Raw genomic sequence first — 20,172 nt, 5'->3', positions numbered from 1 at the left:
TTCACTGCCTCTGTAATTCTTCAGCTGTTTTCCCCTCACTGATACCATTACTGCCCTTTTACTGTTGCTACTACTCTGCTGCTGTTTCTGCCATCTGCTCTTTTTATTACCAGCTCTGCCCACTCTACTAAAGATAAAGATCAAAAGGAAGCATGAAAAGAGAAGCCTTTTATTGGGCCCAATGGTGCAATAGGGATGTGACAATGTTGTTTGCAGCAGTCAAGATAGTCCTTCATGCACATGAAGGGTTGTGTTTGCACCAATCAGTGGACTTTCACCCTTGTTGCCAGAGAAAGTGCTCCCCCTCTGGCCTGGGTGAAAACGGGGTGCTAGTGTTCACCAAGGATAATACTGACAAAGGGTCTGGGCATGGCTGGGATTGTGCCTTGTGGAGCCAGAGTTGTGCTTCAGCAGCAAGTGCTGTGTTTGCTTGTTAAGTTGGTCAGACATCCACAGTTTGTTCAAAAGCCTGGGCTGGGAAAAGCCCAGTTCTTCAGGCTGCTTAGGCAGCTGGGACTCCAAGGTTGGACAGCTGTCAATGAAGGAGACAAAGGCCCAACCACCAACATCTTTGCTTATTTAAAGGAAAAATAAACGTTAGAAGGGGTGTTTACTATAAAGGTATATTGTTAACATTAATAGTGTTTTAGCAGCGCTTCACTCTTAGTTAAATTTTATCTGTGTCAGGGCTGGGCCAAGCCCTTTTCTGAAAGAGTAAGAGGCATCAGAAGTCCCTTGGCCACATGTGAGTGAATATTTCAGTTGTGGGCTTGAAAGTTCAACTGAGAAGGGTCTCTTCAGGGGCAGATGGGCAGGCTCAGAGGAAGGGATGGCATCACTGTCTTGGGGACTCTGCTCAGCAGGCTACTGAGAGATCACTCAGCAACCAGGTTCATGAGGGATAAAGATTGGAGGGAAAAATTTTAAGTTGAAATAAAACTCCACCATGGGGGGGAGGGAGGATAAAGAAGAATGATGGAGGGGGTGATTTCAAGTATGACATATTTGATATATTGTAAAAACTTTTGTAAATGCCACTAAGTATCCCCAGCACAACAATAATAAAAAAGAAAAGAAAAAACAAAGAAATAAAATGCAATGATTTGTGTTTTTCTTTTTCTTTTTTCCTAGAAATAAGCAGTCAGCAAACAGGTCTTTAAACATTTTCATGGAGTAGAAGATAACCCAGTGAACTGCTCCTCTTAACCTTGTCCAGAAAAATGAAGTTTCATAGGACTGAACCTTTAAGGAAAGGGGCTGCACACTTCACATCCACTGTTATATTTTAGAATCCCAGTACATTTCATGCTTTGTACATTAGCCATTGATTCATAATTTAGCACTTATCTGAAGCTACTTAGACAGCACTTGAAATAGGTAAAAGAGGTATTACATGTCTTTTAAAAAAGAAAGCAAACTATTAACCCCATTAGCATCACTTATTTATTTATCAGTGGTACTGGGGTTTGAACTCAGGGCATCAAGCTTGCTAGGTAGGCGCTCTACCACTTGAGCCACTCCACCAGCTCATTTTTTCTTGTGTGTTGAATATTTTTGAGATAGGGTCTGTATTTTCCCCAGCTGGCTTTGAAACATGATCCTCCTGAGTGACTAGGATTACAGGCATGAGCCATTGGCACCCAGCTCATTAGGATCACTTATGTTGTCAAGAAAAATCATTTGTGGAGGTGATCTTAATGGGCTGGGGGAGGACAGCGTCCATATTCGATGTCCTCGGCCAGTGGTTTTCAAGTCCTGCTGTGTTCTCAAAGAAAATGTGACCTGTGATTTATTGTTGTCTCTCACTTTCTCCTTCCAGGGTGAAGGGCAAAGGGCTGGGATTCAGGTGAGATAAGGTTTGTGGCCATGAAATAACTGAGATATCTGGAGTCCAAAGTCCCTTTCTGACTTATGCTCACTTTGAAATATATGGAGCTGTGTGGGGTGTGCTGGAGGGTTGGGGACAGGGAGCAGGGTCTGTTTCCCAGAAGGATCTACCCACTTCTTCAACTAGGAAGTTACTGGATTGAAGTAACTGGATGACGGACCTCAAACTTCATCTTTGTTTGCCATCTTGACAATGAATGGCTACAAGTAAAATCAATGTTACTAAGTCAATAATATTTTGTTTTCCTTTTTTATGTCTTTTCATGACATTTCCCTGAGGTCTCTTGGACTTGGGAATTCTCTCCTGTGGGCAGGGGTTGGTGGTGGCATTAGGGGGTAGTGGTGACATTTCACCTCTAAATAGAGTTTTTCTGGAGTTTTCTGCTTTGGGGAAATTTTTGCTGCTCTGCTGCAGCTGCTTTCTTCCTGATAAAGGGAGCAATGTCCACAGGGCAGGGCACACATGCTGCCCAGGCTGCTTTTGCAAGCTTTCAATTTTGATGGTGGAAAGAGACAGAGAGGAGATGTTCTTGTTGGGAGGGCTTAGTGGGTCACCTGTGTGAGAGTCTCTGTAGATGCCAGGGCAACTTCTCCACTCTCCTGGGAACCATTTTACTCTCATATGTGGAATGCTGAGCCACACTGGGTTTGGAAGCAGGGGTTGGCTCTGTGAGAGCTGCTCAGGGCAGGTGAAACTCTGAGGGAAGATTTGGGTTCGGCTGGGTTCTCTGGGACTGAAGTTTCTCCAGCTACTGTGTTAAGAGACGCTTTAGGAAGTGACAGCCTTTCAAAACTGGGAGCAAAGAGGAGCAGGTAAGTTGGCTTTGAAGACACAAGTGGGCCAAGAGGAAGACACCAGGCCCAGCTGGAGGCAGGAGGATGCTGAGAATGCTGGAGACAAAAGCAGTTATTGGAGCAGGCATGTGGAACTATCTTGCTCTTGAGAGATCTAGGAAACCTCATGAGGATTATTTCTTGTTTTAAGGATATTTCTGTAGCAGTTCCTAGGAGCAGGACCCAATCTAATTTTATCGTGACTACAAATATAAAATTATGTTATCCTCAATATAATATTGGGATGGAGCTGCTATTAATATGCCCATTGTGTAGCTAAGGAAACTGATGACGAGAGGATCACATGAACAGTGTCTGAGCCTGGAAGGCAGCCCTAGTGTTGTTCCCATAATCTTTCCTTCCTAGGACTGTAGGTTACCTTCCCCTTCCTTCCAAATAGCATATTTTAGGGCAGATAAGGGCTCATGTTTCTTCTCTGCAGCAATGTCTCCAACAAGGGTTCTGTACCTATCATATGGAAATCTTCCACAAAGACAGAGAGCACAAGGATTAATCTCTCTCTCTCTCTCTCTCTCTCTCTCTCATGTGAAGTGCTTGGTATCTTTCAAGCGAAAGATGTCCTTAGCTCATAGCAGAGACTGGGCTAGAATTCAAGTTCAGGGGAACTGCTCTACAAAAATGGAGGGCAGGGTACTGATGCCCTTGAAGATGTGTCTGTCTCTGACACTGTCCAAAGAAGACCAACCACAATTAGCACAACAGGCAAGCAGTAGCTGGCATGCCCTTCATGGGGTGGGGTCTGGGTGTGGGCCCTTTGTTCTGGGGTCACACGTATTGTGTAAATAATGGAAAGATGAGGCATGGCATTACTGTGAGGCTGAAGGTGTCAAGAAAGGAAGGGTCTGGTTTTCTGGGTAGAGCAGGGGTGCACTGTGGTTGGGACTGGGCTGGGAAGGGAAGGAGTGGTTCTCTAACATCACAGTCTTCCCTAAAGTGCATGGAGGAGCCCAAGCTGAGCAATTTGTCAGTGTCAGGATTGTGAAAGACCCAGTACCTGTTAGAATGAGCAGTCAGTAGGAAATGCTTTGTTCCTGCAAGGGCTGACCCAAACCCTGAGCTCTGCTCTCCCTGCTGAGGTGCCAGAGCTCTGGGCTAGATCTGCCTGCAGCTTGTAGGTCTTGGTCTGACTCCCTTGTTTCTCTCCCCAGCTGACATCATGGAGAACTGCTGCAGGCCCTCCTTGCCCTTCCATCTCATTTCCCTGCTTCTCCTTATCCAGCTACCCTCCTGGGCATCCACTGGTAAGTATGTCCCTATCTCTCTTCCTGTGTCTCCCTCCAGTGAATAGGAGCCCACAAGTGCTTTGCTGGTCAGGAATGGATGAGATTTTTGGAGTTCCAGGCTTTAAAGACTATGGCACAAACTTACCACACATTTTAATTAAAAAATTAAGATTTGTTGAGTGTGGTGGTATACATCTATAAACCCAGCATCTGGGAAGTTGAGACAGGAAGATCATGAGTTTGGGGTCAGCCTGGACCATCAAACCAGACCATGTCCCCAAAGCAGTTAAAGGTGGATGAGATACTTATTCATAAAATAAGTGTATTGGATTTTGACAGTTGTCCAAGGGCAAGTGTTTTGTTGATTAAAAATGCCAAATATCAGTATCAAAAATTTTAAAACACCTTTCCCTCATCTTCAGCTTTCTTGCTTTTTGTTTTTCATTCATTCATTATATTTTGCAAATATTAAAAGAATATTGATTATATTTTCAGTCTGTCCTATGAACAATTCAGGTAGAGATTCTTCATCATTATAAAGCTTACATCTTAGCAAGAGACAGAAAAAATAAATGCAACAAACCAATCAGGCTTAGGCGAATGTGGTGGGAAATAAAGTAGGGTAGCATACGTGCAGTCAGGTGTGTAGATGTTGGTCTGGGCAGGAAGCAGTGCTCAGTGAGCTGGTGAGCTGGAGGCCTGTCATTGGAGGATGGGAGTGACACTGCTGTGAGGACCTCCTGACAAAGATGGTAGCTGAAGGGAGCAGCCAGTGCAGAGCTGGAAGTGTGCTTGGGGAGTGGAGACAGCAGAGGAAGGCATTGCGAGCCAGAGGGGGCAGAATGAGCCATGGGGAGAGAAGTGTGAGTTGGGTTTGGAGTGATAATGGTGGAGGTAAACCCTGTTGGGCCTGGGATACTTGCCAGGTGGACTGGTAAGAAATGGCATGGCTTTGAGGAGAGTAGTGACATTATTTAGCCTGTGTATTAAAAGGATCACAAATATGGGAGTTAAGAGAGAACAAACAGGGGTCCTAGTCTACTACTGTCCTTCAGGTGAGTGGTGACTATGGCTAGGTCCTGGGTGGAAATAGATCTGTGGAGGCCCATAGCAGGAGAAGGCAGGCTGTGGCCTGTCCACCTGTCTTCAGCGAACCAAGTGCACTGAGTGGTTAGAGTGAACATGAGTGATTGGGCTCCTGTGAGGAAGGAGGGCAGGTTTTTCACAGAAGTACCATTTGACTCTGTGGTTTAAAGTTCATATGTAATTCAGTGAAGGAGGATTGAGAATGGGGAGTTTTCTGAGTGTGGTTGAATGATCAAAGACTGCTAACCTAGACTGTATGTATGCTTATTGGTCAGTTTTCAGGTTTGCCTTGACAAGCCATATTAGAGTTGTGGTTCTCAAAATGTGGTACCTAACCAACAATTTCAACTTCTCCGGGAACCTTCTCAAATGCCCATTCGTGGGACCCCCTAGACCTGCCGAAACAGACACTCTGGGGTGGGGCCCAGTAATCTGTACTTTACAAGGTGTCCTTTGATCAGGTGTGTGCTCACACTTGAATACTACTAGATTATAGTTCTTCCTGGAAGGGCTTGGGGACAGTAGCACAGCCTGATGAGGGAATATCTGTCATAATTTCTGAGGTACATTTAGGGTCAGAAGAGCTCACCCAAATCAGTCATGGATGCTCAATTCATGAGGCCTGGTGATCATTTCATCCCACTTCTATACCTGCCCCCGCCTCCAGGGTTGCCTGGCCATCCTACCTGATGCTGCGTGTTCTCAGCTCCTTGTCCTTTGTCCTTCAGCTTTCTCATTCCAATGTCTGTGTTCACAGAGGAGTTCCTGGTGCTTGGTCCTTCAGACCCTCTTGTGGCAGTGCTGGATGGGGATGTCACACTGCCCTGCTCTGTGTCCCCAATCACAAATGTAGAGAACATGGAGCTGAGGTGGTTCCGCACAAAGTTCTCAGAAGCAGTGTTCATCTATCAGAACCAACGGGAGCAGAACGAGGAGCAGATGGCAGAGTATGCAGGGAGGACCTCACTGGTGAGGGACTTCCTCACCCAGGGAAAGGCTGCTGTGAAGATCCACAAGGTCCGAGTTTCTGATAATGGGACATACACCTGCTTCTTCAAAAAGGGAGCCTTCTATGAAGAGGCCAAGTTGGAAGTGAAGGTGGCAGGTTGGTTACTTCATCTCTGTTCTAGGGACCCTGGGTGCTTGGGATATGTCAGTGACCTCGGGGATCAAGTCATTCAGCTGGATATTTTACACATGGAGAAGAGTTATTGCTTCCACTTATATAATTATTTATGTAATACAAATACTATATGTGAAGCCCCCAAAATGTGTAGGCCTTGTTCTGGTACCAGAAATATGTCAGTGAAGCAAAGGTATCAGTCCTGTGGAGTTTACATTCTAGAGGCAGAGGTAGAAAAAAATCACAATAAATAAAGTGGTAGGCAATGTTAGAAGGTTAGAAGGTACTTAAGAAAAATGACCAAGCAGAACAAGGAAAGGGTATAAGGATGTGACTGGTGAGTGAGGAAGGCTGCAGTTTGACATAGGGGTCACACAAGGCCTTCGTGATAATCTAAGTAAGGCTCAAAGGAAGTAGGTATTTAACCATGTGGACATCAGGGGCTAGAGTTTTGTGTTGATAGAACAACCAGTGTTAATCCCTTGAGGCAGCAGCATGGCTGATGTATTCTGGGTCTAATGAGGCCACCGTGGTTATTGGGAGGAGAGGGAGAATGTAAGAAGTGACAATAGTGAAATAAAGAGGTGATCCTGGGTTAACACTGCCCATTCACATCAGGACAAGAATTAGGAGTAGACTTGACCTGGTGCAAGAACTCAGCAGCTAAGAGTGCATGGGGTCCTTGAGGTTGATGAAGTGGAGTCTGAAAGAGCAGGGAACACAGAACAGGTGACTGGGCTATTAGAAGTTCACCAAATAGTCTTTGGGGCTGAATGTGGGCCCATAGGGGTACACAAGTGGTAGAATTTGGGGAGAAGTATTGAGAAGGAGGTCAGAGAGGAGGCTCAGATCTTCAAAGGCTATATGTGTGTGTGTGTGTGTGTGTGTGTGTTGTGGTTTGGGATGCAGAGCTGAGGAACCTTTTACACAGAGCAGTTCTGGGGATGCTTATGTTGGCAGCTTCGAGGAGGATGACTAGAAAGGCGAGCAAGAAGGCGGCTAGGAATGCAGTTACTAGGTAGAGTGGATGACTGCCTGAACTCAGGCAGCTATGGTGTAGGAGAGGAAAGGTGAGAGAGAGAGAGGTTTAGAAGCCAGATTCAACTGAGTAGACTTGGGGTCATGGAGTTTGGAAGGAGAAGAGGGGACTTCAGAGACTCCCAGGGTTTTTGATATTTGTAATTTATTAGTAGGAACACTGGTAATTTTATGTCAGTTTCATACTGTGGTAATGATGTTGCACACAGCTGCTATCTCAGTGACTTACAACTATAGCACTTATTTAATTCAGACATTAGTGAAGTTCAACTAATTTGGCTGAACTTGGCTAATATTGCCTGGGTTTACTCATCTATCTGTCAGAATGCTCAAGTGGTAGAAATAGAAGGTAAAAGCAGTAAAGTATGGAGAAAAAAGAAACCAGGATATGAAGAAGGAAGAATTGGGGCTATTTTTAATAATCTATATATCACAGAAAGGGAAAAATTTTGAATTCAGTTTTAAAATTTTGAGTTTGAAGTTGGTAGAGATAACTCACAAGGATGCGGCTATAAGAGAAGGAATTCAGGACACCGGGTTGCCATTCAAAATAATTTTGGAAGTGATTTACATGGAGATCAGTGGGTGTAGAAGCAGATGTCCCAGGAGAGTTTGTGAACTGTTGGTTCAGGGATAGAGCCCCAAGATCAAATTCTGTCTGCTGGGCCTCATGGTTGGGCTAAGAGTCTCTCTGTGTTCTCTGCCCCTGCTCCCTGTGTTAGGACCTCTACCTTGCTTTCTTTCAGGGGACACCCTCCTCTAGATCCCCAGAATGTAATGTGAAAAGCTCTCACTGGAGTTGTGCAGCGTGGAGACACTTCTGGGGTCCCTGAGCCCAAGGTGGTTTCCAGGTGCCTCCCATAGCTTCTCTCCCACAGGGATGGGCTCTGCTCCTGAAGTGCACATCCAAGGGCCAGAAGAAGATGGAGTTCGAGTGGTGTGCACTGCCTCGGGGTGGTTCCCAAAGCCCCAGGTGCAGTGGAGAGGCCTCAGTGGAAGGAAGTTCCTGACATTCTCTGAGGCCTATAGGCAAGATGTTAAAGAGCTGTTCAGTGTGGAGGCCACTCTGGTGGTGAGAGACAGCTCTGTGGGGAATGTGACCTGCTCCATCCTCAACCCCATCCTGGGCCAGGAGAAGGCCATGGCCATTTTCATCCCAGGTCAGTGCTGCTCTGCACTCATAGCAGAGCTGAGGGAGAGAATGGCATTTCCAAGTGTGTTAGGCTGGGTGTCCTGGGATGTTTCCCTGATGAGTCTTTTCCTGGGCCACAGAGCCGTTCTTCCCTCAGGCCTCTCCTGAGAAGCCAGCTTTCATTGTGAGCTTGACTTTGCTTGGACTCCTACTCTTTGGGGCTGGCTATTTTCTTAAAAGAGAACATTCTACAAAGGTGCGGGTGCATCAGGAACAGGTGGATCTGCAGAGGGCTAAGGAGGAGGACCAGCAGACAAAGGAGAAGGAGCAAAAAGCCATTGGTAAGATGGGACAGGGCCAAGGCTGGGCAAGCGCAGAGGTGGTGCTGAGAGGGACAAGCTGGCAGGGCCATAGTCTGTGAGTCCAGCACTCCAGGGAGATCCTGAGTTCTGGGCCCTCAGGTGGCTGAGGATATCCAGAGAGGATAGCTGGGATTCTGGGGGCTCAGGTGTTCTGCAGTTAGAACTTCCAGGAGGGAAAAGTCTGTTTTTGTGTGTTTTCCAGGAAAAGTGTCTCCTTTTCTCAGGGAAGGGAAATCATGCTGTTTCTCACTGTTTTTCAGGTGAACTCCAGGCACAACGTGGTAAGCCAGCTTTCCCTTATTAACCCCCTATCTCCCCCTAATCCCAGATATTCTGCTTTGTAGCTCACCTGTTCCTTGTGTGTTGCTTTTCAGGTCAGAGGAAGAGAATGTACCTGGGTGGTAAGAGACTCTCCTGTTGTTCCTTTGTTTCTCATCTCAACTATGACCAGTTGTCTCCTCTCCTTGTTTTTGTATAGGCATATAAATATGGCCCTCTTTACCTGGGGGCAGTAATTGAACCTGGTATGTGTGGGGACCCTGGTCCTTGGGCTGTCTTTGATTTTGGCTGCTGCTTCCCACCCAGAGTTGGGGGACCTGTGTTGGATGGTGACCCTTGGAGTCAGTCAGGCATCCAGGGCTTTATTCCAATCCCTGTCTGCTTTTTTAGCCTTTAATGCATTTATGTTTTGGCCTTCAATAGACAGATACTGAGGCTGGGCACTGGTGTTCACACCTGTAATCCTAGCTCTTCAGGAGGCAGAGATCAGGAGGATCATGGTTCGAAGCCAGCCTGGGCAATATAGTTCGTAAGACCCTATCTTGAAAAATCCTATCACAAAAAAGGGCTGGTGGAGTGTTTCAAGGTGAAGGTCCAGAGTTCAAGCTGCAGTACCACACACACACACACACAAAGACAGATACTGAGAATTCATTAGGTGATCTGTAAAAGAAAGTGGGGTCATTAAGTTCAGGAGTCTGACCCTCACTTTATCCTTCCTCTCTTGCCCATCACTATCCTGGGCGGGTCTTCTCTCCAGCTCCTAAAGGTGCTGATCATAGTGCGGGGCAGAGGACTGGGCTACTGAGGGTGGACGGGAATGTGATTGGATGAGATGAGTGCTCCCTGGCATCGTGATGCTTATTTCCAGAAATACTTTACCTGTGAAAGACTGAGAACTTTAGTCCAGAACTCACCTTACATCCTTGTCCTGAGTCTGTCTCACTCCTTTTCAGTCATTTTCCAAGTATATCTTTACCAAAAAGGGCCCAATGAAAGTTTTCTGATAATTCTGCAAGTACTTATGTTTTATTCCCTAAATGTTTTCACACATAGTATACAATCTTGATTCATACAGGCAAAACTTAATAAAGATAGAATATGTATTTTTGTGGGTTTTGGGGAACAGACAACTATTTGATAGCCCAAAATGACATAGGAATGGGACAGTGGTGAACTTGGCCTTTAAGGCAGCCCAACTGATCTGTGGATCAGGGAATTCCCCATCACACCCTTCTGTCTCTGTGTTGCAGGAGGCCACCTCCTTTCTGGTCTTCCTCACCCTGGGTATAGCCTCACCTTTAGAACAGAGTGGAGGAAAAGGCCAGTAGATCTGTGGAGAACAGGGTTGTTCTGGCTGAGTTCTCACCATGGTGTGTTCTTTTTCAGCATGGAAGAAGGCCCAGCTATACGCAGGTCAGTGACTCTCATGTCTCCTCTGACCTTACCTCCCCCAGCTTCTGCTGTTTCCTTCTCTGTCAGTAGCCTCCACTGTAGATGGGATGTGTGTCCCTACTGTTCTTGTCACTATTGTATCCTTCGTCAGAAGATTGCAGGGACTTCTTTGGATCACAGATCTGCCTCTATTCTGGGTTCTTCTTCTATTGCAGGTCATTGTTAGGGTTGTCAATACCCTCTGCAAATACTTTGTTCATCTGAAACTTCCTGTTGGTGCAATGACAGTGGGGAGTTCTGTAGTGAGGAGAGACTACACAGAACAGGGCAATGACCGTGTAGATCAGGAGTTGCTGGTCTCTAAAGATTTCAGACATTATACTAGACAGCTTAGGACTCACCCCTTTGTAAAGGTTCCTGGGTTCTGTATTCCTTTTACCTTTTTGTCCCAGGTTCTTGTTTCTTCCTGGTCTTCTTTCTTTTTGGTTATTCTCTGATTCATTGTCCTATCTATATTTGCTCTCTAAGCACCCATGATTGCCGAGCAAGTAGGTGCTTTGCAGGTGTTCTGAATCTGGGGTCCAGAGTCTCTTGGATGTTTATGGCCTGGTCTTAGAGTCTGTGATCCTCCTGAAATTGTATGCAACATTTTGTGTTTTTGTTTGTGTTACAGATATAGGAATGTAACTTAAATTTTACAACCAATTTCTCCAGTTTTAGAATTTTGTTTTGTTTGGCTGTTGGGATTTTGTGGGATATGTGAAGAGTGTAAAAGGAGAAACGCAAGAGTAAATACTGTTAACCTGTGGCTGACTCAGTGGTTCAAATGGTAGGCCCTGAGTTTAAACCCCAGTCCTGGTAAAAAAGAAACAAAAAAAAAAACAAAAAAAGAAAAAAAGAAATAGATGTGCCAGGTATGGTGGCCTATGCCTATAATCCTAGCTATTTGAGAGGCTGATATCAGGAGATCATGGTTCTAGGCTAGTCGAGGCAAAAAGTCGTGAGACCCCCATCTCCAAAATAACCACATAAAAATAGACAGCAAGTGTGGCTCAAGTGGTAGAGCACCTGCTTTGCAAGTATGAAGCCCTGAGTTCAAACCCCAGTCCCTTCCCCCCCTCCAAAAAAAAAATTAACCTGTGTAAGCGTGGGAAACAAATCAGAAAAAAAACCTCATCACAAAGAGAGAGGAGATAGGAGATGAGAAAGAAAGGAGAGGGCCCAAGGCTTCAAGCCTACCACTTGAGCCACACTGCCAGCCACACAACCGTCCTGAAAACTAGGGTTTCTTGAGATATAAAATGAAAATTTCCTACGAATAATTTATGAAGAACTGCCCAAGCTGGACTTGTAGGTAGTTGAAAGCATGATTAGAGAAAGAATGACATCTGGCTGAGGTGAATGTGGAGGATGAATGTCAATCGTGAGTGACTGGAAGTCAGAATGCAGAATCAGAGAAATCTTGCCCAGTTAGGAGGCAATGGAGAGGCTTCTAGGATTGGAGGAAAAGAAGTTCAAAGTGGGAGGTGCATGTATCCATTCAGAGGCCAGACACTAGTGACTTCTCTTCCCATTTGAAAGGCTGATGGGTGGAAAAGTACTCCCATATTTGTAGAAGCACCAAAAATATTGGATCAAGTCATTTGCATCCACCAAAAAGCTTCTAGGAGAAACCTTGCTATGCTAGGCCCCCAACGACGTCCATGTCCTAAGCTCCAAATGGATGAATATATTAAATACGTGGCAAGGGGACTTACAAATGTGATTATGATTAAAGTTATTGAAATGAAGAGATTTTCCTGGATTATCCAGGTGAGCCTAAACCAATTACATGGACCCACGAAAGCAGAGACTTTCTTGGCTCTAGTCACACAAACAGAAACCATCACAGGCAGAACCAGGGTCACAGACATGCAGTGGTTCGTTTAAAGGTGGAGCAATGGGCCTGCAGAACAAGGAATGCAGATGGCTTCTAGAAACTGGACAGTAACCTCCCGAGAGGAACGCAGCTTTGTCCTCACCTGCTTGGATTTCTAACCGACGGAGTTCTACGATAATAAACTTACTCAGATTTAAGCCACTAAATCTGTGGTGATTCTGTATGGCAGAACAGCCCTCCTCAATGTCCACATAAGGTTAGGTGCCATATACAACATGGAATCGGGCACTGACAAGGGAAGGTGTCTGAAGAAAGCATGAGATTCCCTATCACCTGTATGTGAAGTGCTGAGGACCAAGATAATCCCACAGGCTCTGCTAAGATGGGGAGAGACAGACAGGTGGCCAGACAGCTAGTGAACCAGGGAATGTGTGGGTCAAGAGGAAGATGCCACATGGTGTACCAATTTTGCAACAAGTAAAAGGTACCTGGACCATGGCCTTCAACTGAGGATCAGGGGAAGGGGACAAATACATTCCCTAGTGTCCAGATGGGACTTGCCACTTCTTAATACACACCAATCCAAGGGTCTTAAATATCTGATCGGGGGTGTGGTAGAGAAATCTGGGCATTGACTTTCTTGTTGTTGTCGATATTTTATCTCAATCCAGAGTTGTTAAGCTTTATTGCCTAGTCTTTGTGGAAGGCTATGGCTGCAGCAGTGTGTGTGTGTTCAAGAAATTAGTACATCAGCCAGACATCATGGCTGTAATCCTAGCTAGCAGGAGGCAGAGATCAGGAGGATCTTGGTTCTAAGCCAGCCTAGGCAATTAGTTTGTGAGACCCTATCTTGAAAAAAAAAAAAAAAACCTTCGCAAAAAAGGTTGATGGAGTAGTTCCAGGAATAGGCCCTGAGTTCAAATCCAAGTATAACCAAAAAAACCAGAGAGAAATAAATAAATACATTAGTTGAATGTTTTCAAACACATTTTCCTCTGTCACTCCTCCATTTCTTTGTTTCAAAAGATTGGGTGCTGACCCAGATATGCACAGTCTCTGCAAATCCCTGATACAAAATATGTGATTCTCTTGTAGATTGGAGGAAGGAAATGTTCCAGGCATGTGAGTGATTTCATGTTCTTTCTGGGTACTCCTCCTGCTTCCTCCATGGTTCTGACCGCTCCTTAAGTTCTGTGTGGTGATACAGATGCTGGCACCTTCAATAGAGTTGGGGGTGGCAGAGGTAATTGTTGCAAAGCTTGGACTGGTTACCTGGGATACTTTTAAGGAGATAGAGTTAGATCCCCTTTGTTCTGTGCAATAATTCAGCTCTTGTGACATATTAACACTCAAATCAGACTTCTGATCCATTTTTCTGCATGGAGGTCTTTGGTTTGAGTCACAAGTGTCTTTTGTCATATTAAGGGCTTATCCCTCCCCAAGACAGCCTAATTGGTTGGAGGCGTGGTGGGGTAACTGTGCACCTCATTTGGGTCAGGAGGGACCTTGCATGATTGATAACTCTCTCTGCAGGGTCTGTCATACTGGATCCAGATTCTGCTTACTCAGACCGTGCCATCTCTCCTGAAAAGACACGCTTGACTTGGAAGGATAACTATAGAAATCCTTATGGCCTCTTCAGTGTGCTGGGCCTTGAGGGCATCACATCAGGACTGTGTCACTGGGAGGTGGTGATTGAAAATGTGAACAGCAGTCTGTGGACTCTGGGGGTCTGTAGGGAGGATGCAGAAAGGCAAGGCTGGTACAGAGAGTGCCCGGAGAAGGGGTTTTGGCTTGTGGGGCGGTTTGAAGATGGATATTGTGCCTGTATGGAATCTAGGACTCCCTTATCCCTTAGGCAGGATCCCTGCAGGGTGGGGGTTTTCCTGGATTACAGTGAAGGTGATGTCTCCTTCTATAACATGACTGATGGGTCCCACATTTTCTCCTTCTCTGGGGTTTCATTCTGTGGGACTCTCTTTCCATACTTCAGTTTTCGGTCTGGAGATGTGTCTGTGTCCATCTGCTCCATGGTGAGTGGTTCTGAGAGGCTCCCTGTGCCTGTTGACAATTCTCCTTCTTTGGAGGAGACTCTGAGTCCCTCAGAGGAAGGTTTCAGCTCAGGCTCTGGTGTTGCTGTGGATCCCTCAGGGGTTGAATCTCCACTACTCCCCTGTCACCCCGAAGCTGTGTCCTCATAGGATTTATCCCTCTCCCTGACACCTCACTGTGGCTCTCTGTGGGGCTGCAGGTTCCCTGTGGCAAAAAGCCCCTGTGATGAGTGGCCCAGCAGCCTTGTCCTGTTCCTTCTTGTTCACAGTCCTGGGTGTGTGGGTATGAGACTTGTTGCTTTTTCCTTGTGTTAAGACAGCAGAAGATAAAAGCTGACTTTTTGAACTGGTTTAGAGAAGGCTGACTTTAAGTATGGGAAGTCATTTTTCTTATGGTATTAAAAGATGTTACATAGGGTTTTTGTAGTATTTGGTGTGAAAGGGGCTGAGAGGGCTGAAGTGCAGTGTACACCAAAGGGGACCTCACTTTGTCCTCCTTGACGTGTGCTAAGGGACCTGGAGGTTTCAGCTGATCCCTGTTTGCATTGTCTGATGACTAAAGTTTGTCATCCAAAAATTTCCATGGAAATGGATGATGATGCAATATTTAAAATAATTCTTTTTTTGTGGGGGATGAATGGAGCATATTTTTCCAGAATTCAGAAAATTTTTGTAACCAGTGAGAAAGTGTAATTCCTACTAGCCCCTTTCAAACACATCTGAGTTTATGTTAATGAGGTGACTTTTGGAAAGCCCTAGGAAACCTGCAGATGAGGGCAGGTTACCAGGGAAACTGATCTTGTGATTAGAGGGTTGGAACAGGGGAGCTAATCTGGCTTGAGGTAAGTTAATTAATCACTAATGTCTGATGCTTTAATTAATGTGCCTACACAGTAAAATCTCTACAAAACTGCTAAAGGATGTGTTTCAGGAAGCTTCTGGTTGGTGATCAAGAATATATCCATGTGTCAGGAGGGTGGCACCCCTCAAGCTCCATGGGGACTCTGTATTCCTGTGCTTGAGACTCTCTGGACTCACCCTGTGTACATCTTCACTGGCTATTTGTTTACATCCTTTGCAATATCTTTTAAAATAAACTGGTTAGTAAATAAAGCGTCTCCCTTGGTTTTGTGAGCCGTGCTAGGAAATCAGCCAACCTGAAAAAGAATCTTGGGAACTTCTGGCTTATATGTAGTCCATGAAAAGTGTATGTGGGCAACCTAAAGACCCACGTGTGATTAGCATCGAAGTGATAGGGGCAGACTTGTAGGACTGAACCCTTAATCCTTGGAGTCCATGCTAATTGCTTAATTGAAGTAAAATTGAGGCTGGGTGTGTGGCTCACTTGGTGGAGTACTTGCCTAGCAAGCACGTGGCTTTGATTCAAATCCCAATACCACAAAACAAAAGGAGAAACAAATCAGAGGACCCCCCACCCCCCTGATATCTTCATAGATTGGAGAATTATTTGATGTGGAAATCCCCACATATTTGGTGTCAAAATTGTTCTGTAGGTGTTGAGAAGGAGAGAAAAGATATCATTTAATTAGAATATTACAGATCCCTTTCAACCTTCGATTGGTTATAGTGCCAATAATAATAATAATCCCTAATGAATTCTGCCTCTCAGTCTTGCTAGGGACCCTCTCCCACATTTTTCTTCCTTATCTCTTCTGCTTTAGCCCATGAAGTAGTATCTCCTCTCTATATATGGAATTTATGCATTTTTTTGAGTGGCATTGGGTTTTGAACTCAGGGCCTTGTTCTACCTCTTGAACCATGTCTTTGGCCTTTTTGATTGTCAGCTGGTTTTTCAGTTGTTGTCTCTTATTTTTTGCCTGGGGTGGCCTTGGACTGCAATTCTCCTTCCTATGCTTCACTTATAGCTGGGATTACAGTATGAACCAACATGCTGTGCTTGTTTGTTGAGATGGGGTCTGGCTAACTTTTTGGCTAGGTTGGCCTTGAATTTTGATCCTCCTGAACACTGCCTCCTGAATAGCTCAGATTCTGTACAGGCAATACCCGCCACTCCAGTCCTATTTCTGCATTTTGAGGGCTTTTAAAACAAAAACTATTTTAGTAATTAACTATATTTACCTGTTATTCTTTTTTTTTTCTGGCATAGGGGATTGTACCCAGGATCCCATGAAAAAATTCTATTAACATTTTCTGTCAAATGTCTGATGCGATTTCTATCTGCTAACTGGATTCTGAACTTAGTATCTTAAGGAGAACACTCAGTTGCTCACTGTAGGTGGAAAGGACAACTGGAGAATTACAAATGTATTAAGTCGTTCAATCCAACAATAAGTCCTTACAAATACATTGAATTCCTTGTTTTAGTTTTAAGCATTTTTCCCTCTTCAATTTAGTGTATGCTTTTGTGATATTATATTATTTTTGAATGAGCTACAGGCACAATTCATTCAACACAGAGGGAAAAGGATGGTAGTAAGATCATATGAGTTTCAGCCACAGAAAGTAGGAGACCTCTTTAGCTAGTGGATCTACTGCCTAAGGAATTCCAGAAAGAGTGACTAATGTCACCACTACTGGTAGAGCTTTGCCAGCATGGAGTGATTGACAAGTGACCTAGGCATGCACATTGCAATGTGTTTATTTTTGGAAGCCGCATTTATGAACATTATAAGTGCTTTTCTGAGCTTTTTAATATTGTTGTTAGGGAAGAGTCTGGGGGGAATTCCAAGATGGCGGCTAGAGGTAGGAAGCAGAAAGCGACCCTCCTATAGTGAAATCTTGGAGAGACACTGGAGACACACTTTGCAGGCATAATCACCGAGAAAAGGCATAACTTTGACTCCTCCACATCTCCAGCCGGCGCAGAGAATCTCCACTTCACGTTAAACGGAGAACCGAGGAGGGCCCCCGGGGCCGCCAGTGGCCGGCGCCCATATGGCTTGGGAAGACGCGGACCAGGTGAGCTTCGTGGTACTGCGGTAGCCCCACAGACAATCCTGGGCCAGAGCAGCATAGCCCCCTGGACAGACTGACCTCCACCCGGGAAAAAAAGAGAAACTGAGTACTAAGCAATAAGAACAGTTAAGACACGCTGGAAAGAGGGTGGGGCGCCCTGAGCGCTGAAGATTGGGGGAAGGGAATCCTTCCCGGGACTGTAAATAAACAAGCCCGGCGGGCTGGAGAGGCTCTGGCGGGAGCGGGGCGCGCCCAGCAACCAGGAGCGGGGATGCTTGTGAGAGGAGGGAAGACCCACTTCCCACGTGAACTGTAAATAAACACGCAGGCCTGACAACGCGGGGCAGTGTCACCTTTCCCAGTGCTTGGAAAGGGGAAAGCCTGTAGCAGAGGCCCCCGCACAGGAGAACTCTGAGCAAACAAACCCTGTGGGACCAGGTGAGTGCTAGCTCACCCCAGAGATCTGCTTAGCTGAGATCTCTGGGGTGAGCTAAATAACGCCTCCAGCTACAGGCTGAGAGCAGCAGGCAGGCAAGCCACAGTTGCAGATACCACTCTCAGAACTGCCTCCAGACTCTTTTTTTTCTCTTTCTCCCTACCTTTGATGAGAGAACAACCGAATTACAGCTGCAAGCTGAAAAACTTACTGAAACTGTATTGCATTTGAACTTGGGACACTTGGTGGGGCTTTTTTTTTTTTTTCTTCTGTGTGTGTGTGAGTGTAGTTTTGTTCTACTTTATGCATCCCCTTTGATGAGACAACTACAGAACAACATCTGAGGCACCAACTCCAGGACTGGAGATTGAGACGGACATCCAAATTATTAAGACTGAAATTGCATTGCATATAAACTTGGAAGTTTTTTGTTTTTTTTTTTTAATTTTCTATTTTCCATTTTATTTTAATTCATTTTTATATATAGATATTACTTTCATATACTTATTTTTTATTTTTTTTATCTTTGATTTTCAATCCTCTCTCTGTCTCTCTATTGTCTGTTCAGCTTACTGTCGATTAGTACACTAACACTCCCTGTTTATACCTTTGAAACTCTCTTGTCTGATACCTTGTTCTGCTTTCTCCCTCTTGTCTGTATATTTGCTTTCCCCTTTTCTTTAACTTCTTGCTTTCCATCTCAGCTCACTCTTCCATTCTCAATATTACCATTGTTATTATTACAAGCTAGAAAATACTTAATTACACACAGTACAGGGACAGTAACAACACCAAGGACAATGACAGGAAGACAGAAAAAACAAGGAAACCAGTTTCCCCACAGCAAAAAATTAGTACAGGAACCAAGGGGAATGAAGAGAACAGAAACTCAGATCCAGACTCCAACAAAATGAAGATAAACTATGCCAAAAGACCCAATGAAGCCCACAAGAATAATTTAAAAGAAGACATACTACAAGTACTCAATGAGAATTTTATAGAGATGATACTGGATAGGGTCAACCAAAATGTACAGGAGACACTCAAGAAATTCCAATACAATAAAAATAGAGAATTTGAAAAAGCAAAAGAAGAAATAAAGGAAACCATAGAAGCACTGGATAAACACCAAAGTGAAAGAGAGAACACAATGAATAAATGGATAAATGAACTCAGGACAAAAATAGACAACAATAAAGAAGAAAACAGCCAGGATATGGAAAACCTCACAAAAAAGAACGAAACAGAACTGCAAAACAAAACGGAAGGCCAATCCAGCAGAATAGAACAAACAGAAGACAGAATCTCAGAACTTGAAGATGAAATGGTAATTAAAGGAAAAACTGAAGAACTATTAATTAAACAACTCAAGACCTGTGAAAAGAAAATGCAAGAACTCACTGACTCCATCAAAAGACCAAACTTGAGAATCATGGGCATCGAAGAAGGAGAAGAGGTGCAAGCGAAGGGAATGCGTAATATATTCAACAAAATAATAATGGAAAATTTCCCAAATCTAGAGAAAGATATTCCCATACAAATGCAAGAGGCCTCCAGGACACCAAACCGACCAGATCAAAATAGAACTACTCCACGACATATCATCATTAAAACAACAAGTTCAGAAACTATGGAAAGAATATTGAAGGCTGTAAGAGAGAAAAAACAAGTAACATACAAAGGTAAACACATCAAAATCACAGCAGACTTCTCAACAGAAACATTAAAAGCAAGGAGAGCGTGGGGTGAGATCTTCCGGGCACTGAATGAAAATAACTTCAACCCCAGGATACTCCACCCAGCAAAGCTATCATTCAAAATAGATGGAGCAATAAAAGTCTTCCATGATAAGCAGAAACTAAAACAATATGTGACCACAAAGCCACCATTACAAAAGATTCTGCAAGGGATCCTGCACACAGAAAGTGACACCCAACTTAACCATGAAAAGGCAGACAGCACCAAACCACAGGATAAGAAAAAGCAAGACAGTAGAGAGTAACATCAAGTTAGGTACACACAATCAAACCTTCAAACAACTAAGATAACTAAATGGCAGGAATCACCACATACCTATCAGTACTAACGCTTAATGTTAATGGACTTAATTCACCCATCAAAAGACACCATTCGACAAAATGGATTAAAAAAGAAGATCCAACAATTTGTTGCTTACAGGAGACTCATCTCACCGACAGAAATAAGCATATGCTTAGGATGAAAGGCTGGAAGAAGATTTACTAAGCCAATGGCCCCCGAAAACAAGCAGGAGTAGCAATACTTATCTCTGACAAAGTAGACTTCAAACCTACATTGATCAAACGAGATAAAGAAGGACATTCCATACTAATAAAAGGGGAAATAGACCAAAAGGAAATAATAATCATCAATCTGTACGCACCCAATGTCAACGCACCCAATTTCATCAAACATACCCTGAAAGACCTAAAAGCATATATAAACGCCAACACAGTGGTTGTGGGAGACTT

General features: G+C 44.4%; 1 protein-coding gene across 3 annotated transcripts; it reads left to right on the top strand.

Annotated features, from left to right (window-relative positions):
- The first annotated feature begins 1,823 nt into the window (after positions 1–1,823).
- Positions 1,824–15,423, top strand: LOC109679586 (butyrophilin-like protein 1). 3 transcript variants are annotated; one of them, XM_074082487.1, is made up of 10 exons: positions 1,824–1,846; positions 3,891–3,983; positions 5,809–6,156; positions 8,091–8,372; positions 8,485–8,685; positions 8,967–8,987; positions 9,081–9,107; positions 10,375–10,401; positions 13,355–13,381; positions 13,793–15,423. In XM_074082487.1, exons 2-10 carry the CDS (start codon positions 3,899–3,901, stop codon positions 14,458–14,460), a joined length of 1,686 nt encoding a protein of 561 aa, XP_073938588.1. In that variant the 5' UTR covers positions 1,824–1,846; positions 3,891–3,898; the 3' UTR covers positions 14,461–15,423. The 3 variants fall into 3 exon arrangements, with proteins under 3 accessions (XP_073938588.1, XP_073938587.1, XP_073938586.1); XM_074082486.1 differs by lacking the exon at positions 1,824–1,846 and adding an exon at positions 2,222–2,700; XM_074082485.1 differs by lacking the exon at positions 1,824–1,846 and adding an exon at positions 3,553–3,596.
- Positions 15,424–20,172: the final 4,749 nt, after the last annotated feature.

Source organism: Castor canadensis, chromosome 8 (genome assembly GCF_047511655.1).
Source record: "Castor canadensis chromosome 8, mCasCan1.hap1v2, whole genome shotgun sequence".
NCBI classification, from domain to species: Eukaryota; Metazoa; Chordata; class Mammalia; order Rodentia; family Castoridae; genus Castor; species Castor canadensis.
Note: the sequence above shows the minus strand (reverse complement) of the source record. Positions and strands in the feature narration are given on the sequence as shown.